General features: G+C 43.4%; 1 protein-coding gene across 1 annotated transcript; it reads right to left on the bottom strand.

Moving 5' to 3' along the window:
- Window positions 1–1,240: 1,240 nt before the first annotated feature.
- Window positions 1,241–18,337, bottom strand: TBRG1 (transforming growth factor beta regulator 1). Its single transcript, XM_040326138.1, has 10 exons — window positions 18,156–18,337; window positions 15,468–15,611; window positions 13,448–13,518; window positions 11,475–11,683; window positions 9,203–9,342; window positions 8,689–8,835; window positions 7,423–7,520; window positions 4,772–4,882; window positions 2,968–3,110; window positions 1,241–1,641 (listed from the first exon to the last, which is right to left on the bottom strand). Exons 2-10 carry the CDS (start codon window positions 15,594–15,596, stop codon window positions 1,502–1,504), a joined length of 1,188 nt encoding a protein of 395 aa, XP_040182072.1. The 5' UTR covers window positions 15,597–15,611; window positions 18,156–18,337; the 3' UTR covers window positions 1,241–1,501.
- Window positions 18,338–27,036: the final 8,699 nt, after the last annotated feature.

Here is a 27,036-nt window from a genome sequence, read left to right as displayed (position 1 = left end):
AACCACTTTTACTTCACATTTCTCAACCTTTTATTATTAGCGGCACCTTTTTAAAAAAAAAAAAATGCAAAATCTTGAGGCACTCCAATCTAAAATGTATTATTGATGGGAAACCTGACCCTGAATGAATGACTTGTATAGAGCTACACATGCGAACTGAATCGCTACTAGGCGCTTTTTCCAGCCAGTGTCTGCTTGGCTGGTGCGGTCATTTTACCCCGTAGGATCTCGACACGCTTGGGACACACAGTCATACACACAGATATACATATATACCCATTCATTCAACACCTCCTCTCACTGCCTGTCTAATGCTTGCTGAAGAGCGATCTGAATAACTCTTCAAAAAGCAAGGCAGGTGTAAGTGGGACCTTAAACTGTTTTTACCCATAGATGGGCTTTAAATAACATGATAAAACTTTATATATACCGTATTTGCCGGCGTATAAGACGACCCCCTTCCTTTCCAGGAAAAATGTTGGTTTTGGGATATACTCGCCGTATAAGACTACCCCCTTCCTACTAGTCTGTCTGGAAGCCGAGGGGTAGCCAGAACAACCGCTGACAGAAACAGGCATTTTTCAAATCTCACTGTGCCATCCCATTACATGCCCCCACTGTGCCATCCCATTACATGCCCCCACTGTGCCATCCCAAGACAATCTCCCTACCTTATTTTTTGCTGCGGACATCCATGATTCAAAAGCCGCGCCTCCTCCTCAGACTGTTCCGTGATAGGCGGAACACTAATTTTCCCAGCAGGGCCTCTGTTCAGCGTTCCGCCTATCACGGACGTCCTCTCGTTCGAGGATGAGAATGCATCCATGATAGGCGGAACACTGAACAGAGGCCCTGCTGGAAAAATGAGTGTTCCGCCTATCACGGAACAGTCTGAGGAGGCGGCGCGGCTTTTAAATCATGGATGCCCGCAGCCTGACAGAGACAGATCCGGCGTATAAGACGACCCCCGACTTTGGATGCATTTTTTTGCATCCAAAAGGTCGTCTTATAAGCCAGCAAATATGGTATATATATATATATATATATATATATATATATATATATATATATTTATTATTTATATATATTTTTTTTATGTGAAAGTGACATTTTCCTTTATCTAGACCAGTGATCATCAACCCTGGACCCACTAACAGGCCAGGTTTGCAAGATAACTGAAATGCATAGGTGAATTATTCTAATCTGCATCGCCCCAAGGTAATACATAAAACCTGGCCTGTTAGTGGGCCCTGAGGACAGGAATTGATGACCACTGAACTAGACTACAAAAGTTCACCATGTACAATTCCAATAGTCCTAAACATGTAATGGATATGAGCTACAAGAAATACAAATTTTGTATGACGGTTAAAAAAAATTTAGAACATGTTTGCAGTTTATAAACAATATTTCAATAAATAAAAAAAAAAAAAAAAAGATGAAAATATACATTATAGTACATTTCTTGGGGTGACAGTCTTTACAAATTGCCCTCAGGGGATCAAGATGGGCTGTACTGGCTGGACGAGGAAGACTTCAGTTGCTGGATGTCTCGGGAGATGTGTGGGGGTGACAGGAATATTTCCTGATAGGTGGAGATGTAATCATGTGAGGCATGAATATCTGGAAGATCCAACGTTCCTGCAAAGAGAAAAACTTCATAAAACAAGATTCAAGAACTTTTCACTAACATGGAGGAAGCATCAACAGAAATATAAGTTACCATCTCATTAAAGCCGAAGACATTTTTAAATAAAACCTGTATGTTTTTATTACATACCTTATTTTAGACCCAGTGATGTCATCACCGGTCTCTGTGCTTCTCTTTGCAATGCAGGCAGATCAAGGCTGGTGGGAGGGGCAGGCAGGGTGCTGTACATAGCTTCTTGAAATCATTACAGCACCATGCAGCCCCAGCACTCCTCTACACAGCCTTCAGCTCCAATGCAAGCAGTTATGCAATAATACAGATGCTATGGGTATCAGTCTGGAGGAGTGAGTTTCTAGGCAGAAACACACACCAAAAGTAGCAAGAATATTTTCGATGTCCATTTAACCTCCCTGGCGGTATGATCATTTTAGGTGCTGAAAGCGGTACCATTATTTTGCATGGAAATTTGGCGTTTTATACTGTAGGCCTGTAATTCCTAGGAATAACTCACTTAAATCTGACCAAACAAGAGTCTAGTAGGCATCCCGCGTACGAAAAACAAAATTATAATATAATAAATAATTATAACAAATAATAATATAATTATAATAAAAATGATTTAATAATGTAATCAACTCAAAATCACTGAAATGTACTCAGTTGCAGAATTGTCGCTGTCATTACTTTTATTTTTTTTTATGACGAATTTCCCCACAAATCACTATCGCACAATTCTGAAAGTGATTATAATTTATTATCGCTGTTTTTTAGCTGCTCTAAAACCACTTTTGACATACAGGGACACTTTTGGTTGCTATGGACAATCTACAGTTTGCAGGCAGAAAGAACAGTTTTTATTATACAAAAGTACATGTAGGACACTGGGCAGACCACTAGGGACAAAGGGGGTGTGTATTTTTTACATACATTACTGTAATCTATAAGATTGCATACTGTAATTTGTTTGTTTACTTTTTTGAATTTGGCGCCGTTCTCTCACACAGCGCGGCAGGATCCAGGGACAAGGTAAGTAACTTTGTCTCTGGCTGCAGCGAGGCGAGCCCGAATCTGGCTCGGGGATACCGCTCTTGGTATAAAAATATCTTACCCCGAGCCAGATTCGGGAATACCGCCAGGAGGGTTAAACAAAATGAACCCTGGAGCAGAAGATAAAACTGGCAGAGCCACAGGTGCAATCTGTGGGTGTCTTTGGGTTCTGGTAAAACTCTGTACAGCTGTGCGCTCTCAGGTCTTTCAGTGGGCAGTTGCTGCGGGTACACTGTGAGTTTATAGTGCTCAGGCATCTGACATCTTACCTGATAACACATGATCTGGTTTCATCTCCTCCAGGGATTGCCTCTGAAATGTCTCAAAGCTTACGGCTGTGCTGTTTTCATAAATCTCCTGCGGCATTGGCCCATCCACCGGCTTCCATACTTCAAACTTTACCCACTCGTAACTGAAAAAACAACAATTAGATGACAAGATTGAATTGTACCCAACAAAATTAACACACCTCACTGGTGCCTAGGCTGTTTGCTCATCCTTCCATGCTCCATGTACTGTATACCCAAAGACATTACTGAGGGTAAAAAAAAAAAAAACAGTGCACACTGTATAGTGCAGATAGAACACCTATCAATAAATATAGATAACATGCACTTACAAAGAAGACACTTCATCAGAATGTGTAACCTAGCAAATCAAATCCTATTGGATATCCGGTCCTTTGTATAGATGCAAAAACTACCACTTCCAGAGAGCAAAACGAGGGATAGCGTGTGGTGGGAAAACATGACTATAAAGGAAATTAAATCATCCGGGACAAAAAATAAATAAAAATCAGCCACTACTCATCCAGAATGTAATATCCTAGATGGGGACCGAGCTGGCAACTTGAAGCAAAGTACCTCCACCTACATATTTTGGAGCCCTGCCTCTTCATTAGAGTCTCTGGAACTGGCACCCTGGAGCAAAGTACATCCACCTAAAAGTTCAGGGCCCTGACGCTTCATCAGAGTCTCGGATAATTACATGAGCTGGCACAAAGTACTTCCACCTACATGTTTTGGAGCCCTGACTCTTCAGTAGAGTTTCCAATAATGGTACGAGCTGGCACCCTAGAGCAAAGTACCTCCACCTACACGTTTCAGGACCCTGCCTCTTCATCAGATTTTCTGCTGATGGTATGAGCTGGCACCCTGGAGCAAAGTATTTCCACCTACACGTTTTAGAGCCCTGAATCTTCAACAGAGTCTCTGATAATGGTACGAGCTGGCACCCTGGAGCAAAGTACCTCTACCTACATGTTTCAGGACCCTGCCTTTTCATTCAAGTCTCTGCTGATGGTACGAGCAGGCACCTTGGAGAAAAATACTTCCACTTTGTTTTTTCTACCATGTCATCCAGCATACTAGCGTGAGCTACAGCATGCCTTTATTTTATTTTTTTGCGCCGTACTCACAGTTTAATCCCGTAGTTAAGTTTCAGACTCCCCGCGAGGAGTAGGCGTTCCTATGCAGAGGGGAACATGATTGACGGCCGGCTATGGCGCGTCACGCTTCCCGAAAATAGCCGAAATAGGACTCGGCTCTTCACAGCGCCTGCGCAGTCAGCTCCTAGCCTGTACGCAGGCGCCGTATAGCGCAGTGAAGAGCCGAGTCCTACTCCGGCTATTTTCGGGAAGCGTGACGCGCCATAGCCGACCATCAATCATGGAGTCTGAAACTTAACTACGGGATTAAACTGTGAGCACGGCGCAAAAAAATAAAATAAAGGCATACTGTCGCTCACGCTAGTATGCTGGATTTTATGGTAGAAACTTGTTATTTAGGGTGAACCACCGCTTTAAGGGAAATGCCCCAGCAATGGATGGCCATGACAAAAAAAAAAAAAAAAAATGCCTAAGAATTTTAACTCTTTCCTTCTCTATTCAATAAAACTCAAGAAAAACCAAAGTGAAAGACAGAGCCCATTTCTGATAAATTAGATCGCTATCTCACGCAGCACGGACTCTGAAATCTACGGGCAGAAATACAACCCGTCTTTCTCCTTTGTCCCTTCTCACCCTTACAAACAGCATGATGGTTTCTGTATATAGAAATTGTATATAAATCTCACCTTGAGCATTTGCGAGCTCCAGGGCAGCTTTGTATTAAGTTCTGAATGGTGGGGTGCGCAAACCCAAAAAAGTACGGCCCGGCATTTTCTGGAGCGGAGACCCTCCGTCCTCTGCAGAGAAAAGCAGCATGGTGAGCCACAAACATTTACTGAGCAAAGTTCATTTTTATTGTCATCTAGAATCATATTTCTGGATTCTTCACTTTGAATTTGTTCCTTTCTGGCTCTGTGCACATTTGTGGATTTTACTGGGGGATCTGCATCAAAGAGCCCCCTAATGTATGGAACACAAGCGCTACTAGCTGTCTGCACAGTGCAACTTACAGCAGATTCAGAATACGCTCAGCGCCAGCTGGGAAATTTAAATATTTAATGTCAAGTTCCTTCCACATAACATCAGAATCATAAAAAACTGCAGATATGGAAACACATAAATGGAACTATACATTTAAGTGATTTTAAACCCTCAGCAGTGCACCTAATCACTTGCTGAGTAAGCAGTTTATTTTGCATGCAGGGACTAGAGTTGTAACTCCCTACACTGTGTGCATCAACAGAAACACGCAGCACCATAACCTAGCTTGGTAAGGCACTCCCTTGCTGCTCCTCCCCTTTCCAAATTAACAGATGGACTGGAGACTGCACTGTCCACTTAACTCTTTCCTGTGAAGACCAGAAGTTCAAGGTAGCAGCAATGACAGAGCAGGAGCCGCCATTGCTTTCTGTAGGAAACAGACATGTGCAATGAGTTTAGTTCCTGAATTTGTTTAACAAATTTAGACAAATTCACTAATTCGGAAATATCCAAATTAACAAAAACCCATGTAACTAATTTTTTCATATATTTTTAAATTTGAATATTCAAAATCCGAAAATAAGAATGCGAAAATCTGAACTATTACTAACCATTAAATTATAGGTATTGGAATGTCCCTTTCAAATTTGTGTTAGTGAATATAACGAATACGAATCTATCCAAAATAACAAATGCCGCATCTAAACGAATGGAACTTAACAAATTAATAATAAATAATATTAAAAATGTTTTATTATTAATTCTTTCCATTTGTTAAGATGAAGCATTCGTTATTTCGGATAATTTGTAACTTTGGATAAATTCATATCCGCTATGTTGACCAACAGCCAAAATTGAAAGGAAATTCCAATAACTATAGTTTAATAGTTAGTTGTTAGTTACCGTATCTACCGGCGTATAAGACGACCCCCTAATTCTCCAGGAAATTTGGGGGTTTTGGGATATACTCGCCGTATAAGACTACCCCCTTCCTACTAGTCTTTTTGGAAGCTGAGGGGTGACGGGAACAACCGCTGACAGAAACAGGCTTTTTTCAAATCTCACTGTGCCATTACATGCCTCACTGTGCCATTACATGCCTCCACTGTGCCATCACTTGCCCCCACTGTGCCATCACTCGCCCCCACTATGCCGGCCAAGACAATCTCCCTACCTTATTTTTTTGTAGATTCTGTTTTCCAGGCTGCGGGCATCCATGATTTAAAAGCCGTGCCTTCTCCTCAGACTGTTCCGTGATAGGTGGAACACAAATTTTCCCAGCAGGGCCTCTGTTCAGTGTTTCCGCCTATCACGGATGTCCTCTCGTCCGAGGATGAGAAGGCATCCGTGATAGGCGGAACACTAAACAAAGGCCCCGCTGGGAAAATTTGTGTTCCGCCTATCACGGCACAGTCTGAGGAGGAGGCGCGGCTTTCAAAGCATGGATGCCCACAGCCTGACGGAGTCATGGAGACTGTCCTCGGCGTATAAGACGACCCCCGGACTTGGATGCATTTTTTTGCATCCAAAAAGTCGTCTTATACGCCGGAAAATACGGTACTCGAGTATAAGCCGAGTTTATCAGCAAATTTTTTTTGTGCTGAAAATGCCCCCCTCGGCTTATACTCAAGTCACTTTTTTGCGCCTGATCTCCCAGACTTTGGGGACCCGGCACCAGAACTTGGCACACATGTAGCCCCATTTCTCCTCTACAAGTGTGCAAAATTTGTTGTCTGGGGGACTTACGGCTGGAGAGCACATATTTTTCAAAGCCAGGCACCCCTTCCATAGACTCCCATGTTAAACGTCAGTATAGTCATGGGCACAGTGAGGCATGGGCACAGTGAGGCATGCAGATGGATACCCTAGGCCTATACTCGAGTCAATAAGTTTTCCCATTTTTTTTGTGGTAAAATTAGGTGCCTCTGCTTGTATTCGGGTCGGCTTATACTCGAGTATATACGGTAGCTATTATTTGGAATTTTCATTCTTTAGAATCTTCATTCTTATTTTCAAATTTTGGGATTTTTGATCATAACGAATGACCTGAAAAACAAAATAAAACGAATGAAACTAAAACAATTTTTTTTCGGCAGAGCACATGTCTCTTAGATTCTCCTTCAATTCCTGTGCAGTGACCGGAACGGGACACTGAAAGAATATTAGCCTGATGGATTATGGAACTATTTCAAATAAAGTTAGAGAAGGCCTTCAGATACCAGTTTCCCCCTCTGGTGGGAGAGTTCATTACCTAGAGCTCCCAGACGGAGGATACCTGCTGCTCCCTGCTGGCGGTAGAGCCCATTACCCCTAGCTCCTGCAGTAAAAGACAGATCTGGAAGTAGAGTGCACTCACCGCACAGCTCCGATGCTCTTCAGTAAAGCATTGTGACATTCTACAGCCGAGCTACCAGATATCGTATTCTGGGGGTCATCTTCAGGGACGATCTCAAACTGGGGGAACAGAAGAGAGATATTTTTCTGGTTTAGATGTTGCATAAACGCTTACACAGTTGTGCCTTCAGGGATTAAGTGTGTGGATTTATTCCTACAAAAAAAATAATAAAATTTATATATATATATATATATATATATATATATATATATATATATATATATATATATATATATATATATATATATACACACACACACACACACACACACACACACACACACACACACACACACACACACACATATATATATATATATATATATATATATATATATATATATATATATATATATATATATAGAGTGTGTGTGTGTATGTGTATGTGTATATATATATATATATATATATAACACATTTTTAAACCATCATTTTCCATTCGCATGGAAGTGCCCCCTCCTGTGGTTGTACATATATTGGATACACACCGATGATCCACAAAGGACTTCTGAGAGAATCAGCCATGTGAAGAGTCTCTATCGACCACAATTGTACATTTATGTCCAGACAAACAACATGGCTTTATTTTCAGCGCTCAAAACATCAAAAAAGTACCGCCTGATCTTCCATATTTGTGGGTAGCAGTACACATCAGGTCACTGAAGAAGTCAACCTGTTCCACGAAACGTGTTGACCCCAAAATCTGATACACATATTTGTAAAAAAGCAAGAGAATGCTGTTTTGCATGCCAAGGTGGTATTTGTATGAACCTTCTTACCTGGATGCACAAATGTTCTTTTAAAGAAAATGGATGCTTAATCTACAGGGTTTTAACAGACAAAATAAATGATTTTAGACTGATTTTAGTTTCTCTTTTTATGAACGTTTGAGTGCTGAAAAGAAAGTTTAATTTATTGTCTAGATAGAAGTCTTCTAGAGGATGTCAGCATCATAATCTGAAATCTTTATGGTATCCATCCTTGTTTACGAGTGACTATTCTTCATTGTCCTTCAGCAGCCATCTGTATTTTCACTGCATTTTAACAGTAGCCAATCCACGAACTGTCCAGTTATTAGTACAGGCGAGCTTTATAAACATCTCCCATTGTGTCAGTAACATGCTGTACAATGCTTTTTGGCAAGTGGGCACTTTGTATTATAATGCTTCATACTTTGTAATACAAATGTCACAATTTAAATCCAACAGAAAAGTGTAAATTGGTCACCTGAGGCCTTGTCCAGCCATCTTTGATCTGACATGTATATAGACATTTCTGCTCCGGGTTACGCATGCTGGCATAAACTCTTGTGCTGCAGAAACCCACAGGATAAATGGCGCTCCTGTCGTGGAAACCGCTCCGGTCGGATACAATCTGGTGTAAAAACATCAATGTGTTATTTCTGAAATTATATAAACAGTATTGACTGAAGCAGAGGGGACTCCATATCAGAATATACATTTAAGCAAAATGTAACTTAAAAAAAATAAAAAAAAATAAAAAAGGAAGAAGGTTTGGTTTTAAAGTATAACTAAAGCCCAATTTTCTTTCTTCGTTTTTTTTGCATGAGTAGAGCGATATTAGAGCAACTACCAGGTTTTTATTGCTTTGTGTCCCCGTTAGGGAGTCTCAACCTTTCTGTCTTTTACTTTCACTCCTGGTGAAGACAGTAAAGAAAATCCCAAATTTAAGTTTGTTATTAGAACAGGAATAGTACGCCCAATTTAGAAGTGATCCTCACCTCTCCCAGACTGTAAACTGTCAGACCGTCTATAACAATGGGGAAGACTGGCCGTCCACACGGGTCCAGGAGAATCGGCTGAACCCACCTGCGCGGTGCCCCGTCTGTCGCCCTCTTCTTTTTTGTTAATTTCTTTATACCTGTAAATGTAAATTAAGATTTCTGGTTAGCAAGTTGTGCTCACAATCATAGATCCAGACAGTCAGTTGCTTCTACAGGCTGAAAGAAAAAACACAAAAAAATGCCTGTACAAGCAGCATTTTTTATACCCAGTGTGCATCAGGCCTCAATTTCTATACATGTAAAGTGTTTCCATCACCCGAGTCTTAGGTGAACAAGCCACTATTTTTGTATTGTCATCTAAGAAAGCACTGCTGTTTTCAAACAGTTATAACTACCTAGCTGAACTTCTATGGGTAAAATTACATAAAAAAAAATAAAAAAAGAAGAATATAAAAAAAATTTATATATATATATATATAATTTTATATTCTTCTTTTTTTTTTTTATATATAAATACTACACTAAACACAGAACATAATGACGTTTTTGGGTGTGCATTGTAATAAAAGTTCAAAAGGATAATTTTATCTTTGCATTTAACAGCCCACGTGCTGGAATCTTTGTGGTGTCAGAATGTAATTTTTTTCTAACGTTCCACCTTGAATCTTCACACCCTGCTGATTATTAGTCCTGTTTCATGTGGGCTTCAGCTTCTATATAAGCGGTGTAAAAAGCAAGCTTTTACAAAGCACTTGCAGCACTTTCAGCATGTTTTTTGAAGCCTTTAGGCTCATTTCAAATATATACGAATCGGATAACATGCGAATCAGACCAGCTTCAATGTAGCCAGTTCACACATGTCTGGTGGGGGGGCCGCAGTTCGTTTCTGAAAAGGGTCCTGTGCAATTTTGGGTCCATTTTAGGTGCAAAAATCAAGTAAAAAGCTACACCTGAATTGCACCTGAACTGGTGAACAAAACCACACCAGTCTCCCGACTGCAAACTGCAGCCGGACGTGTGAAACCAGCCTTAAAAGTGTTACCAAACCCAAAAACGGTAAAATCAGTCTGTGTATGCAGCAGAGCATGATTGTTATACTCGCAAGGGATGCACCGATACCATTTTTTGTTTATCAAAGAGTACCGATATTTTTTTTTTAGTAGCCGCCGATACCAACCGCAACTGTTTTGTTTACTCTTAAAAGCAGAGGACCCCCCCGGAATTTTATTTTTTAAAGCCAGCAGCTACAAATACTGCAGCTGCTGACTTTTAAAAAATTAACACTTACCTGTCCAGCGTGCCCGCGAAGTCGGCAGATGAGGACGAGTAATCGTTCGGTCTTCGGATACTGCCGCTGCCATGCTCGGTGAGGGAATCAGGAAGTGAAGCCTTGCGGCTTCACTGCCCGGTTCCCTAGTGCGCATACGCGAGTGCGCGGCACGCAGTCACTGGTCCCCGCTCTCTCCCGGGAACACCGTTTCCAAGACGACAGCAGGGGGGGGTTTGTGACGTGAAGGGACGTGACTACCACATGTCATTGCGACTTTGCTGACATCTGTGCGACTTCATGCACAGGTGTCTATGCAAGTCGCACCCGAAAGCGCCAAAAGTAGTGCAGGAACTACTGTGCACCAATTTGAACAGCTCTCTGCCATGCACACCTGACTCAATTAGGAGTTCTTAAATAGACTGCTGGACATTTAGCTAGTTCCCAATTAACAGGCTAGTCGGTTAGGTTTAGGCAGAACTTTACTTTAAAATCCAGTAATAAACTGTCTCACTCTGCTCTGCACATGCTTAGTTGCTCTTGATTATTATTAGGCACTTTTGAATTTGCCGACAGTCTTAATGTGGATGTAAACCCTCACATCCAGTGAAGTGACTGGCCTCAGGTGATACACAGAAATGAAACAAATCCTCCAAGTTGTACCTGTTTACAGCAGTCTTTCCTCTACATCTATTCAAAGTGCTAAAATTACACAAGATCTCTCAGCTCCTAAAAGCAGGGGGCGGGAAGATGAAGTTACATCAGTGAGGAGAGCACTGAGAGACGATAGGATTGAAGGAGATGCACACAACTTCACACAACACACAGAAACATGACTGATGCCGTCAATCAGCTGGAGGTCCCTCCTCTGTCAGAAGTGATTCATACCGATAGCAGGAACAAGGCAGTGGACAGAAATGACACTTAGTACTACAGCCCTGTGGAGTAGGTGACTTTGTTTTGCTTTAAGAAATTAGCCAGCCTATGGTGCCCAGAACTCACCTTCTGATTTGTTCTCTTTGCCCTTTTCTCTCTTGTCCTTTTTCAGCTTCTTCCCCAATCCATTGTCCGACACACTGGGCAGGCTCATGTCCAGGTTCCCATCACTCATGCTCGGCATGTCAAAACTTAGCGACAAGCTGGAACTATGCGTAGTGGGCCGATCATCTTCACCTAACGCTTGAAGCTGCAAGAACCTTTTCAATAGAAACCTGAATGGGGAAAATGGATGCTTCATAAGACTGGGTTTTAGGATCACAGCTTTAGCTATTGAGGATTATATACACATACATAATCTCACACTTATTGCTCAGTGCCTACAGGTCCTCCTATTAAGACACAAGGATACTTTCAGAGTCTGTGCAGTCCTTAGTATATTTTTTTTAAAATCAGATAATTTTTATTAAAAAACAGACACAAAAAAACACAAATACATTTTCCAATGCGCTACAAAAAACAAACAAAAGCTTTTTCACATTGGCGCTGCACTTTTTTCTTTTTTCTGTCACAAATTTTCCTTTGTTGTGTTGGCTGCCTTTTTTGTTTGTGTATTACAAGGTAGCGCAATATATTATACATTTTTTTAAAAGCAACATATCATTGAGGACACACAAATATCCAAACAGCATAACCATACACTCCAGTATAGCATTTGTTCCAACATATACGTCTAAAGACAATTATTCAGTGGTACATGAATCAGCCGTGTACGTAGGATCTAGGACCCTGTGTAGATTACGTGTTGCACTCTCCTCTACTCTGCTGCCGACCCGAACGGGACCATGAAGCAGAACAGGGTGCCAATCTCCCCAGAACATGGGGGGGCGGCCTAAATTGGTCATAAACATTTAACTTTTGGGTAAAACCTACAAAAAACAATCTATCTCCGCAGGGCCCTGTAAATATATGTTGGCCTCCCTCTGGGAGACAGTGTGGGAGTATTGCTGGCTCCTCTCCTTCTCTCTAGCTCAATTGGTTCCCATCTAATATAACCAACTAGGGTGATGTAGTAGCTGGTGCGGGTCTGCCCCCCAAAATTCTATTTTGTACAAGTCGCAACAGTGCCAGACCTGAGACGTCTAACCAGGGATCCCAGATATTTTCAAATTTCCCCGGACTACCCTGGTGTTTGTATGCGAGTTGTTCCCTAATAAGAGAATCGTTTACAGATGCAATCCATTCTGAGTGTGTAGGGGCTACTGCAGACAACCACTTTCTGGCAATGAGTTTCCTAGCCAAAAACAGGACCCTAATAATGGCAATGAACATGTGTTGTGTATATAATTCCTCATCTAGCCAGCCCAACAGACAGAGTTTAGGATCAGTCTTAAGGTTAAGGTTCCATATGCTATTAATAGTGGCCATCACCGCAGCCCAGTATTGTTGCAATTTCGGGCATCACCAAAGCATATGTACAAGTGTCCCGCAGAGCGGGTCATCTCTTCTGTGCCATTTATGTAACTTTTCAGGAGTGCGATATGTACGGTGTATGATGAAGAGTTGGGTGAGCTTCTGAGCCGAGAAGAGCGACACCCCAAGAACATTGCCCAGTATTGCGTCCCACTCCTCGTCAGAAATATGTCCTATGTCGTCTCCCCAGCCAGCTCTACAACTCAAAGTCATCGCCTTAGAGACGTGACAAAGAAGGGAGCTATACAGAGACAAAATTTGTCCCTTCCTGGATGATGATATAGCCAGCTGCGGAAGCACCACCGGTCTAGTGAGCTCCCATGTGGAGGTCCTGGCCTGCGCGGCAATGGCGTGTCAAAGTTGTAAGTACTGGAAAAGACGCGTTGGGCAGGTCAAATTCCCTTAGTATATATTTACAAGGCTGCTGGAAGCAATATGGCACCCAGGGTGTTCCTTAGGCCATGCTCTGCCCACACTGTGAAGGGGATGGTTTTCAGGTAGTTGTGCATTTACACCCATTGGAAACCATATCACAGAGAAAAATGGAGCTAGAACTAAAAATTCACCTTCTCTCTTCTTTTGCTTGCACAAATTTACTTTCGACACGTGCGACTTCATCACAGAGTGCTGCGTTTTCCTGTACAGGATAAGAAGATAAAAAAAAAAAAAAAAACACACATTACTGAACTGTGAACACCAAGACTGTCCCACTGCAGCAGAAATTAAATAAACTGTGGGGGGACATTAGAGTGCAAGTTCCTCTGATGCAGGGACTGATGTGACTGGCTCAGCATTCTCTGTATAGTACTATAGTATGTAAATGTATAATAATAGTCTGTGGATGGTGCATTAGAGTGTAAGCTCCTCTGATGCAGAGGTACATGGTTTAGTGTTTTCGGTACAGCGCTGTGGTATATGACAGTGCTATTTGCATGAATAATAATAAAGTGTCACTGTGGTGGGACAATAGAGTGTAAGCCCCTCTAGTACAGAGACTGATGTGGTTGGTTCAGTGTTTTTCTGTACAACACTGCAGTATACAGAGGGTATAGAAAATAAATCACCCCCCTTTTAAATAATCACATTTTGTTGCTTTGTAGCCTGATATTAAAGCGGAGTTCCGGCCACAAATTCACTTTTTAAATATAAATACCCCTGTAATGCACAAGCTTAATGTATTCTAGTAAAGTTAGTCTGTAAACTAAGGTCCGTTTTGTTAGGTTGTTACAGCATTTAGACACTTTATAAAATAGAAATTGAATGGGGCCATCTTAAGTGTGGGCATCATGAAGCCAAACTGTATGACTTCCTGGATTTCAGCCTTGCAAATCTTGCACATGCTCAGTGCTGCACAAGCAGTATCAGATCAGGTTTCAGCACCTGTGCTGTCCAAGTCACATGATTCTTTGAGACTGGGGAATGCACAGACTCCTGGAAAGTTACACCCACTACATTCCCAGGAGTCTGTGCGGTATAGGTTAGGAAGCATTAAGCACCTAGGTGCAGGAAGTGGGAAGATTAACTATTCTGCCTAGCAACAACACTTTGAAGGCATCTAAAAAAAAAAAATGTTTTCGTAAAGGACTAATGACATTTTTTTTAAACTACTGATGTAATGTTATATTTATGGGTGGAACTCCACTTTAAGACAGACAGTTTTTGTTCTATACAGCTGTATTTACTAGTGCAACGTATAACATCCAAGTGAAAGATATAAAACCAACATGTCAGAAAAAGATAAAAAACAGAATGAATGAGTTGGAAAAAGGATCACCCCCTTATGTCAGTATTTTGTTGAACCACCTTGTGTTTTAAAGAGGAGGTCCAGCCCCCCACCAAAAAAATTAAAGTCAGCAGCTACAAATACAGTAGCTGACTTTTAATATTAGGACATACCTGTCTCGGGATCCCACGATGTCCGCTCCCCAGCCAATTTTTCAATCAGCTCTTGGGTGCCGTTGTTGCCATTCGTGGTAAGGGAAACCAGCTGTGAAGCCTTTTCAGTTTCACAGCCAGCTCTCTACTGCGCATGTGTGAAGCGCCCTGCACTAACTGGGGCCCAGCGGCAGAGGAAGGGGAATCACCCCGGCACAGTCTCACTTGTCAAAAAACAGGTACCTGCTTCCCCCAAAAGGTGACAAATATGGGGGGGGGGCAGAAAAGTAGAGCTTCCACTTTCGGGTGGAACTCTGCTTTAATTCCAGCCTTTAGTCTATTGAGATATGTCTCTACTAACTTTGCACATCTAGACTTAAATAATTAAATTTTAGTCTCATCTGACCCCAACATATTTTTCCCGGTGGCCTCAGAATGTTCAAGATGCATTTAATGTGGTCAGATGAGACTAAAATGTAATTATTTGGCCTCAACACCAAACGATATGTCTGGTGGAAATCCAATACAGCTCACGGGGGGACTGCGTCGTCGTCGTCCCCCCGTCAGTAGGAATCCACCCCCGATTCTGCAAGCACAGGTTAGCAATATAAGATCTGTCATTTGATTGGTTGCTCCCTCTGGAACAGATCACCAGTTTTTATATAGGATGGCGGTGACGTGATGAGTAATATGTGGGAACACCACACTCACAAACACCATGGTTTTCGCCAGTCGTCGGAGCCGCAGACACTTCAGCCGATATTTCTCCTTGTGACTTCTCTTCTTTGACTTCATTTTCCCGTCATGGTACGAGGAATGCGACAAGAATGGCCGATTCATGGCTGCTGCAGAACGCTGGAATAGCGAGAATCAGAAGAGTGAATAAAAAATCATCACACATGGGCCAAACCATCCGCTCCTAGTGATTTATATATATTAAAAGGTTTTCTAGTCTTTTTTGAACACTGGTTTATGTCAGTCACAGGAGTGCATTCAATATCAGGTTATTCACATCACTGTTCCATTTATCATACCCCTTCTATTCCTTCACAAACTGAGGAGGAAAATGTATATCAACAGTGATATTCAATTCATTACCAAAAATGAGATATATATATATATATATATATATATATATATATATATATTGCAGTTTACCAATTATTAGATGTGGTGGCTGCATTAGTGCCCCAACTCTGGATGAAGCAGCAACAAACACATCTCTGGACAGCAGGAATGTCAGTCTGGGGGGGGGGGGGGTTAGATATGTGGGGGGGGCTGACAGTTTGGGGGGGAATTATGTGAAGGCTACTAGCGACTGTAATGGGGGGGGGGGTGATGTGAAGGGGAGCTAAGGACAGTAAAGGGGGGTTATTTGTAGGGTGCTGATGACAGTTATGGGGGGGGGGGGGTTGATGGGGGCTACACCAACAAATTAAAGCCAAACTCCAGCTACTGCTTTATAATTAGTTACAGCAACTATTTTTTACCCCCCCCCCCCCCCGTTTTTGGATAAGGGTTTTACATAAATAAATAAAAGCTGATCACTGTAAGCATCCCTGTCAGTGTTAAATGGTTTGTCTCATCCCTCCAGCTGATACATCGGAAGCGAGTACACATGAGTGCCCACTATAGTAAGCGGCTTGCTATGGGGGCCAGGAGCTCCAGAGGGGGGTCCGAGAAGAGGAGAATCAGGGTAAGCAGCCAAGTATGATGTATTTATTATTTTAATAATAAAAAAATAAATCAAGCATCTACTTTAGTATTATGTACTGGAAAAACATTTTATATATATATATATATATATATATATATATATATTTTTTTTTTAAGTCGTAACCTCTTTCCCTGGGTTTCTGCAGGTAGGAGAGCTTATTATGTTATTACATCAGGCCCCCCCCCCATGACATCACAGTTCTCTCCCCTTCACATCAATCACCCCCTAGCAATGGTGGCGGCCTCAGCACTCCTCCACTGCAGTGTTCTCAATCCCCCTTCACATCACCCTCCCCCATTGTACTGTCCTCAGCCCTTCTTCACAGTCCTAAGCCCCCATCACCCCCCCCCCCCATAACTGTCATCAGCACCCTACAAATAACCCCCCTTTACTGTCCTTAGCTCCCCTTCACATCACCCCCCCCCCATTACAGTCGCTAGTAGCCTTCACATAATTCCCCCCCAAACTGTCAGCCCCCCCACATCAACACCCATTACTGTCGTTAGCCCCCTTCACATCCCCCCCCCCCCATTACTGTCCTCAGCCCCCTTCACATCCCCCCCCCCCCCCCATTACTGTCCTCAGCCCCCTTCACATAACCCCCTCCCCTCATTACTGTCCTCAGCCCCCCTTCACATAACCCCCTCCCCTCATTACTGTCCTCAGCCCCCCCCTTCACAGTCCTAAGCCCCCCCCCCCCCCCCCCCATTACAGTCGCTAGTAGCCTTCACATAATTCCCCCCCCCCAAACTGTTAGCCCCCCTTCACATCAACACCCATTACTGTCATTAGCCCCCTTCACATCCCCCCCCCCCATTACTGTCCTCAGCCCCCCTTCACATAACCCCCCCATTACTGTCCTCAGCCCCCCTTCACATTACTGTCCTCAGCCCCCCTTCACATAACCCCCCCATTACTGTCCTCAGCCCCCCTTCCCATTACTGTCCTCAGCCCCCCTTCACATTACTGTCCTCAGCCCCCCTTCACATAACCCCCCCTCCCATTACTATCCTCAGCCCCCCTTCACATAACCCCCCCTCCCATTACTATCCTCAGCCCCCCTTCACATAACCCCCCCTCCCATTACTATCCTCAGCCCCCCTTCACATAACCCCCCCTCCCATTACTATCCTCAGCCCCCCTTCACATAACCCCCCCTCCCATTACTGTCCTCAGCCCCCCTTCACATAACCCCCCCTCCCATTACTGTCCTCAGCCCCCCTTCACATAACCCCCCCTCCCATTACTGTCCTCAGCCCCCCTTCACATAACCCCCCCTCCCATTACTGTCCTCAGCCCCCCTTCACATAACCCCCCCTCCCATTACTGTCCTCAGCCCCCCTTCACATAACCCCCCCCCCTCCCATTACTGTCCTCAGCCCCCCTTCACAAACCCCCCCCCCCTCCCATTACTGTCCTCAGCCCCCCTTCACATAACCCCCCCCCCTCCCATTACTGTCTTTAGCCCCCCTTCACAGTCCTCAGCCCCCCTGCACATTCCCCCCCCCCATTATACAGTCACTGTAGTAACCTTCACATAACGCCCCCACTAAACTGTCAGGCCCCCTTCACATGACATCCATTGTCGTCCTCTGAACAATAAGCTGAGCTCTTCTATGTTGCGTCACATTAAACATATCACGTAATTTAAATTAAAATAACGATAAACAAGCTGTACTGACCCAGAATAAACCAAGTGTGTCCACTCAAGCCGCACTTCCGGCCATCTCTATGGTGCACTGTACAGCCGCGCCAGCACTACACCTCTACGAGCAAGACATTTCCGCCCTTACACCGATCCCGCCTCCTACCAATCAGCAAGCACGCTGAGACAAGGGAGGGAGTCTGGCAAGTGGAGCTCCACGTTTGACAGGAAGCATGTGGCCTAAAAAAAGAATAGGTGGAGTGGAGGACACATGCTTCCTGTCAACCGTAGAGCTCCACTCCGCAGCCAGACCCCTCTCCGCTCAGATGTGCAAAACTAGCATTATGTACTTGTGATTGGCTGAGGCTGTGCTAGAGTCCGCCTAAACAGATACGAAGGCGGCCTATGATTGGCTGCGGTTGTGAAAGGGTTCTACTAACTAGACGGTGTTCTAAAAAAAATCCTGGACTTTTGAAACTGCCAAACGATTGTATTTTGAACTCAATCCCGAAGTTATTACAGTATAAAGGAAATGAAACCTTTCGCAGCTTGAGCTGTTTTTGTACATTTTGGCACACGTTATGGGGAGTAATCTTTTTTACCAAAAATCTGTAGAATACACATTGGCCCAAATTGATGAAGAAATTCGTTTTTTTTACATTTTGTTTTTATTGGATGTTTTATAGCAGAAAGTAAAATAAATAAATATATATATATTTTTAAAAAATTGTTGGTGTTTTTTTGTTTATAGCGCATGACCGCGCAATTGTCAGTTGAATTAACGCAGTGCCGAATCGCAAAAATGGCCTGGTCAGGAAGGGGGTAATTCTTCCGGAGGTCAAGTGATTAACCACCTCAATACCGGGCACTTTCGGCCATTCCTGCCCAGGACAATTTTCAGCTTTCAGCGCTGTCACACTTTGAATGGTAACACTGTACCCAAACTACATTTTTATAATTTTCTTCCCACAAATAGAGATTTTTTTCGGTGGCATTTGATCACCTCTGGGGGTTTTATTTTTTGCTATACAAACTAAAAAAGGCCAAAATTGTTAAAATAAATAAATAAATAAATTCTAAGTTTTTGTCATTAAGGCCGGATTCACACCTATGCGAATTGGTTACGGCTTAAACCGCATCCAATTTGCATAACATTATAAAATACATTGTTTTCAATGAGGCTGGTTCACATATGTGCGATGCCTTCGCACTGCTGAAAAAACGTGTGAGTTTTCTAGGCATTGCGGTGCGGCTCAGGTGCGAATTCAGGCCCATTATCTTCTATGGGCACGCATCTGATTCGCAGAGGTGTTCATTTCTCTTCAGGATTTCTCTCATTCACCTCAATACACTTCCCCCCTCCCCCTCCCATCTCCCTGAAATTCACACCGCACAAGTGTGAATCCGGCCTAAATGTTGTTTTCCTCTTCACTGACGGGCACTGATATGTAGAATTATTGGGCACTGATATGCAGCACGGATGGGCACCAATAGGCGGCACTGATATGCAGCACTGACAGGTGGCTGTGATGGGCACTGACAGGTGGCACTGATGATGAGGTACTGATAGATTACTGACAGATGTTACTGCTGGGCACCGATTGGCACTGTGGTGGGGTCTGATTGGCACTGTGGAGGACACTGGCACACTTTATTGTTGGGACACTGCTGGGATCTGATTGACAGGTGATTTGCACAACTGAGGGGGGGCTTGCTGATAATCAATGTGCTGATTATCAGCACAGACCCCCCCTGACAGGGAGAGCCACCGATTGGCTCTCCCTGTCAGCGCGAACCGAGAAATGCCGTTTAGCGGCACTTCCTGGATCACACGATGATCAGCTGTGATTGGCCACAGCGGATCACATGGTATGAAGCCTCTGACAGAGGCTTCATATCACGATCGGAGATGTGGGGTGTCAGACTGACACGCCACACTTGCCGCGAACCACCGCGGGCGTGCGCCAGCATGTTATCTTGCTGGATGTCATTTGACGCCCAGTCAGGATAACAGAACCACTTGCTGGCCATCATTCTGCATACGGCGGGTGGGAAGTGGTTAAACCACTTGGTCCCCTAATCCTCTGGGGCCTTGCGATTTGTCCCAGAAGACTGTGGGGGAAGTGACCAGATATAGGGGAGGGAGTGCCTGTCAAAATCATGTACCCCGCTCCCTCACCCCCCCCCCCAAAAAAGTGGAAAATGTAAAGGGGGAGGGGGGAGTAAGAGCGCAACATCGCCTTTTGGGTGACATACCGCTTTAAAGAGGAACTGCAGTCTGCTAACATAATTTGTAATAAAAACATCTTTGCCATTCTGAAGCTTCCCTCCAACCACTTTGCGTATTATTTTATATATACTGGGATTCTGTACTTGCCAAATATGCTGCAGAAATCTCCCTCCACAGAGTCTGTCTGCAACTATTTTAACTGTGGGCAGCTGAAGCTACTGCCTGTTCACGTCTTGGATTTACACAGACACACCTCCAGCTCTCATTGGCCCTCTTATGACTCATCTCCCCTTCCTTCCTGGCAAACTCTCACCAGAGTGAGTGAGAGAGAGAGCTGTGCATGATGTCATAAGCCTAGGCTAATGACCAGACAAGAAACAGGAAGTGGGCTGTATAAGGTAATTACTATCCAAAGTTAAAACAAGGGCAGAAGATTTAATAGACGGAAAGATGAAAAAATTACTGAAGTTCAGCTTTAAGTTCCATCTCATGTGTATGATGAGTGTGTGCGATCTGGAACCGTAAAAGTGATTCATTGGCTCTGATGGGCCTGATGTGAAGTAGACATGTGCACTGCCAAAAAATTCGTTTTTTTCGTTTATGTTATTTTCCTTTTTTTTCCTTTTTTCGGAAATTCATGAAAATCAAAAAAATATTTTTTTCCGTTTTATTCGGTTTTTTTTGCTTTTTTGGGAAATTCGGAATTCCGAATTTTCAGATTTCCAAAAAAGAAAAGAACGGAAAAAAAGAAATTTCCGAAAAAAACGAATGAAACAAAAAAAAACATTTTCGGGAATTCGAGAATTGAAAAAATTTGAATATTCTAAGGACCAGATTCACAGAAGAAATACGCCGGAGTATCTACTGATACTCCGGCGTATTTTAAAATTTGCCGCGTCGTATCTTAATTTGTGATTCACAAACAAGATACGACGGCTTTTGGCTAAGATCCGGCTAAGACGCCTTTGGATCTTAGGCTGCAATACTTCGGCCGCCGCTGGGTGGAGTTCGCGTAGTTTTCCAGCGTCTGGTATGCAAATTAGCTTTTACGGCGATCCACGAAGGTACTCATGTGCGTTAAGTCGTCGCAAGTCGTTTTTTCCCGTCGCAAAGTTAAGCCTGCTTTTTCATGGCTTAACTTTAGACCAGCCATGTTAAAATATGGCCGTCGTTCCCACGTCAAATTTCAATTTTTTTTCCTATGACGTCCAGGAATACGTTACGCACGTCGCCGTTCAAACAATACGTTGGGGCGCCGTAATTTCGCGCAAAGCACGTCGGGACATTTCCTAACGGAGCATGCGCAGAACGTTCGGTGCGGGAGCGCGCCTAATTTAAATGGTACACGTACACGCCCCATTTGAATTAGGCGGGCTTGCGCCGGACGGCTTTACGTTACACCGCCGTAAGTTTAAACGCAAATGCTTGGTGAATCAGGCACTGGCGCCTTAAAAATATGCGGCGGTGTAACCTAGAGACGATACGTTACGCCGCCGCAATTCTTTATGAATCTGGCCCCAAATTTCTGATATTAGAAAAAAAAAAAAATTTGGGAATTTCGAAAATTAAAAAATTTGAAAATTAAAAAAGAAAATTTTTCGTATTTCCGAAAATCCAAATTTCCGAAATTCGCAAATACAAATTTTTGGAAATACGAAAATTCGAAATTTCGGAAATTGAAAAATTTGGAAAAACAAAAATTCGGAAATAAAAAATGTGTTAATACGAAAATTCGGAATTAACGAATTTCCCTTAAAAAAACAATTAGAAACTAAACGAATTGCACATGTCTAATGTGAAGTGAGGCTTCCTTTGAAATGGACTAGTGAGTCATGAAGGTACAGTGTTGGACGCACCTTGTCCCGGTCTCGGGCTGCCGCTTTCCTGATCACAATACGGAGAGCATGCAGCAGATGACATCATTGATATGTGTTGAGGTGCGCCCAGTACAAAAGGTCCAAAACACTCACAGATCTTATATGAAATACACATTCATAGATGTAGAAGTAAAGCCCACGCATTTCATGCCTTCCCCTTCATCAGGACTAAAAACAGTGGATGTGATATGACTGGCACGGAAATGCAATTACGTAACTAAATGATGAATAAACATTCTGAATACGATCGCCGAGTGTTTTGTAGTGGGCACATCTCAACATGCGTCCCCGAGTTTGTCATCTCATGTCTACGGGCAGCTTAGAGATCTGTTCGCAGGAGACTCCCCCGTCCGCAGGAGACTCCCCCGTCCGCAGGAGACTCCCCCGTCCGCAGGAGACTCCCCCGTCCGCAGGAGACTCCCCGTCCGCAGGAGACTCCCCGTCCGCAGGAGACTCCCCCGTCCGCAGGAGACTCCCCCGTCCGCAGGAGACTCCCCCGTCCGCAGGAGACTCCCCCGTCCGCAGGAGACTCCCCCGTCCACAGGAGACTCCCCCGTCCACAGGAGACTCCCCGTCCACAGGAGACTCCCCCGTCCGCAGGAGACTCCCCCGTCCACAGGAGACTCCCCGTCCACAGGAGACTCCCCCGTCCACAGGGACAGAAAAACACAGCAGACTAAACACAGGAATTTTATTATTATTACAGCTGGTATACAATCATGGCAAAAAGCAAGCCAAACAATACACCTATTTACACACAAATTATCCACAACCTAATAAACAAATATACAACATAAGAGCGAAGTACACACAATGGCTATTTCCAAAACAGACACAGAAATTGCTTGCTTGTTTCCCGATATATCGTATAATTATATCTATATAGGACTTCCCGCATACAGAGCCGTGTTCCCTACCAGCCGTGTATGGACGGACTTCAGATCATATATGAGCCGTGTGTGCAGAAACCATTTGTAAGCTTTCACCTACTTTGTTGAAGCCTTTAAAAAAAAAAGTATTATTTTTAATCCTCATTCTTTTAGCTATAGTGAATAGATAGGAAAGTAGATTATAATTGATTGTTTTAAAAACTTTTTGTTTTACATTTCTTCAGTTACTTCCTGGTTTCTTACCTAGGCAAATGATGTCATACATCACAGGAGTCTTCAGGAGGGGGAGGGGGTGTTCTCAGCTAAGCTCGCCCTCCTGCCTGCATACGTATTGTAAGGGCAAATGGATTTCAGGAAGTGAATGCTACATGAATAATTTGCCCTTACTCAAGATGGCCACGGACAGAAATGCTAGGGGGTGTTTTGTTTTTCAAAGTGATTTCTCAACAAAACACACAGAGTTTGCTATAAAATAATAAAAATGAATAAAATAGTGTTTTTGGTTTGTTTTGCTCAGATATAGTGAATATCCGGCCGCCCACGACTGCTGTATACAAAGGCAGAACCGGGATCTGTCATTGTAAACAAGGCGGATCCCCGTTCTGACAGGGAACATCTCAGATCTTCTGTTCCCAGTGATCGTGACAGCTATCTATGTTATGTCCCTGGTGGCCCATCCCCCCTACAGTTAGAACACGCCAAGGGAACACATTTAACCCCTTGATCGCCCCCTAGTGTTAACTCCTTCCCTGCCAGTGTCATTTATACATTGATCAGTGCATTTTTATAGCACCGATCAATGTAATAATGTCACTGGTCCCCAAAAAGTGTCATTTGGGGGTAAGATGTGTCCACTGCAATGTCGCCGTCTCGCTAAAAATCGCAGATCCCCTCCATTACCAGTAAAAACAATAAAAAAAAAAACATTAAAATCCCTAAATCTCATAGTTTGTAGAAGCGATAACTTTCACGCAAACCAATCCATTTACGCCTTAATGCTTTTTTTTTTTTTTTACCAAAAATATGTAGAAGAATACATATTGGCTTAAACTGATGAATACATTTGTTTTTTTAATATATTTTTTTGGGATACTTATTATAGCAGAAAGTAAAAGAAATTCTCAAAATTTTCGCTCTTTTTTGTTTATAGCACAAAAAATTAAAACCGCAGATGTGGTCGAATACCACCAAAAGAAAGCTCTTTTTGTGCGGGGCGGGTTGGGGGGAGGACATCAGTTTTGTTTGGGTACAGCGTCGCAACTGTCAGTTAAAGCATTTACTAGCAGACCTTTAATAATTTAGAGTAACAGTAGAGCTGAACCCACCGCATGTTTAAAACTGAAATCCCTGGAATAAACGTAATAAAAAAAGATTGAGATCCATCAACAATATGGAGGAAGCATCAAATGGATCATGTATAAGCCACAATGTCATTACAGCGTCCCTCTTTTCTCCCTTAAAGTGGAGGTTCACCCGGAAAAGTAAATTTTTAACATTAGATTGATGCTCATTTTGTCTAGGGGAATCGGGTAGTTTTTTTAAAATCTAAGCAGTACTTACCGTTTTAGAGAGCGATCTTCTCCGCCGCTTCCGGGTATGGGCTGCGGGACTGGGCATTCCTATTTTGATTGACAGTCTTCTGACAGGCTTCCGACGGTCGCATACATCGCGCCACGATTTTCCGAAAGTAGCCAAACGTCGGTGCGCAGGCGCCGTATAGAGCCGCACCGACGTTCGGCTTCTTTCGGCTACTCGTGACGCGATGTATGCGACCGTCGGAAGCCTGTCGGAAGACTGTCAATCAAATAGGAACGCCCAGTCCCGAAGACCCATACCCGGAAGCGGCGGAGAAGATCTCTCTCTAAAACGGTAAGTACTGCTTAGATTTTAAAAAAAATACCCGATTCCCCTTGACAAAATGAGCATCAATCTAAGGGTAAACATTTTTTTTTGGGTGAACTCCCGCTTTAACATGCTAGTAAAATCAGAAGGAGAGGAGCCTATACAACTGTAACATTTCGATCACACCATATACGACTTTTAAATTGTGCAACGTCACTTGATATCACACAATTTCGAAGCCACATGTCAGTGCGACTTCAGGTGCGACTTGGAGGACATCTGGTTGACTTCATGCACAGATGTTTATGCAAGTTTCACCTGAACTTGCACAAAGTAGTGCAGGGACTACTTCCAAAATATTTGCAACTCCAAGAGTCGCACTGATTTGACCACCTCCATTGCAGACAATAAGGTGCGACTTGTCACGCGATTTGAAACTATCAAATCGCATGGAAAGTCGCACCAAGTGTGACCGGGGAACTAAAGCTGAACTCCAGCCTTCCCTTCAGTCTTGCACAGTGACAGCACTGCTACTACTACTGGAGTTTAATATTCCCAAATTGGAACTGAAGGAAGCGTTAAAGGCTTCAGCAAAGCTGCTGGAAACGGAAAGGATCACAATTGTTGCTGTACACATTGCGCTTATACAAGCGGAGGCCGTGTGTTGAAGAGCTAAAGGATAAATGTTCTAAGAGGAATACATAGAAGGCTGTTGCTTTCTTCCATCTGAAAATGCTACTTGCCTGGCTGTTAGGCTTTAGTAAGTAATTTGCTCCTGGTTTATCGAAGCCAACAGCTCACAAGTGCCAAAAGCAAAGGACACAGTGGCAGCAAGCGTGTTTCCTTATACTTTCTATAAGCTACCGCTCAGCCTTTCCACTCCTCCCTACCCGACTTAAAAGTACAATCCCAACCTAACCTAACTAGTCCTAAAAATGCCCCCTCCCCCTCTTATCACCTATGCTGACTAACCTGTGTAAAAAAAAAAAAATGTATATACTTACCTATTTTCAGCCTGCTCTGACCTGGTCACATGATCCGGCTCCATCGTGTCAGCCAGCGGCAGCTGCAGAAAAGAGAGGGGAGCGCCAACAACAGCTGGGACATGGGAGCCTATGGGTGATGTCACAGCCCTTGTCGAGGGATCCGTCCTGTCCCCTGCAGCCACCGCTGGCTGACATAGGGGATCACAAGACAGGATCTAAGCAGACTTAAAAATAAGCAAGTAGACATATATATAATACAGTATTTATCTTTTTTACACGGGTTAGTCAGCATAGGTGTTGAGAGGGAAAGGAACTTTTAAAGACTTGTTAGGAATTCAAATCCAATCACTGGATCAGCTGCAGCAGACAGATAAAGCACGTAGAGGGCTTCCTTTAACATGGACCCTGTAAGCCCCGCTCTTCACCTGGTTAAGCAATTTATATGGAAACTAACAAGTGTGAAGTCCTTAAAGGGGTTGTAAAGGTAAATGTTTTTTCACCTTAATGCATCCTATGCATTAAGGTGAAAAAACATCCGACGGTACCGCCCCCCCCCCCCCCCGAACCCCTGAATTACTTACCTGACCCGGGGGGCGGGGGCGAGTGATACAGTCGGCGGCTATGGGCACCGCTGTATCACGTGAACGCGCTCGCAAAAGCTTTCCACCATGCAAGCTCGCTCGCATGAAGGTGGAAAGCTTTTGCGAGGAGGAGCCGAGACAGCGGCCGAGGGACCCCAGAAGACAGGGTTAGGGGCCACTCTGTGCAAAACGAGCTGCACAGTGGAGGTAAGTATAACATGTTTGTTATTTAGAAAAAAAATTTTTTTTGCCTTTAGTGTTCCTTTAAGGTGGCCATACACGGTTCGAATTTCGAAAGAATTTTCTTTCGAAAATCGTATCAAAGAATTTTCGTACAAATTTCACACCGTTAGTGGGCTGCAGCAACAGCCGATTTTCGTTCGGCAATCAAATTTGAGGAATCCGACATGTTGTAATTTTTTTGAAAAACAAATGATTTTCTGATCAATGATGGGAGAATCGTGCGAGAAATATAATAGAAAAAAAAATGCGCATGTGCAAGAAAAGAATAT

The sequence above is a fragment of the Rana temporaria genome, chromosome 10, assembly GCF_905171775.1.
Source record: "Rana temporaria chromosome 10, aRanTem1.1, whole genome shotgun sequence".
Taxonomy (NCBI): domain Eukaryota; kingdom Metazoa; phylum Chordata; class Amphibia; order Anura; family Ranidae; genus Rana; species Rana temporaria.
This window is presented reverse-complemented; position numbering and strand designations above follow the sequence as displayed.

Excerpts from the sequence above, each read along its gene's own strand:
- TBRG1 (XM_040326138.1), bottom strand. The coding sequence starts at position 15,596 with ATGAATCGGCCATTCTTGTCGCATTCCTCGTACCATGACGGGAAAATG. Across the intron at positions 7,521-8,688 it reads ATGGCTGGACAAGGCCTCAG|TTTGAGATCGTCCCTGAAGA; the intron begins GTGACCAATTTA and ends CTGTTCCCCCAG. Across the intron at positions 1,642-2,967 it reads ACCAGATCATGTGTTATCAG|GAACGTTGGATCTTCCAGAT; the intron begins GTAAGATGTCAG and ends TTCTCTTTGCAG.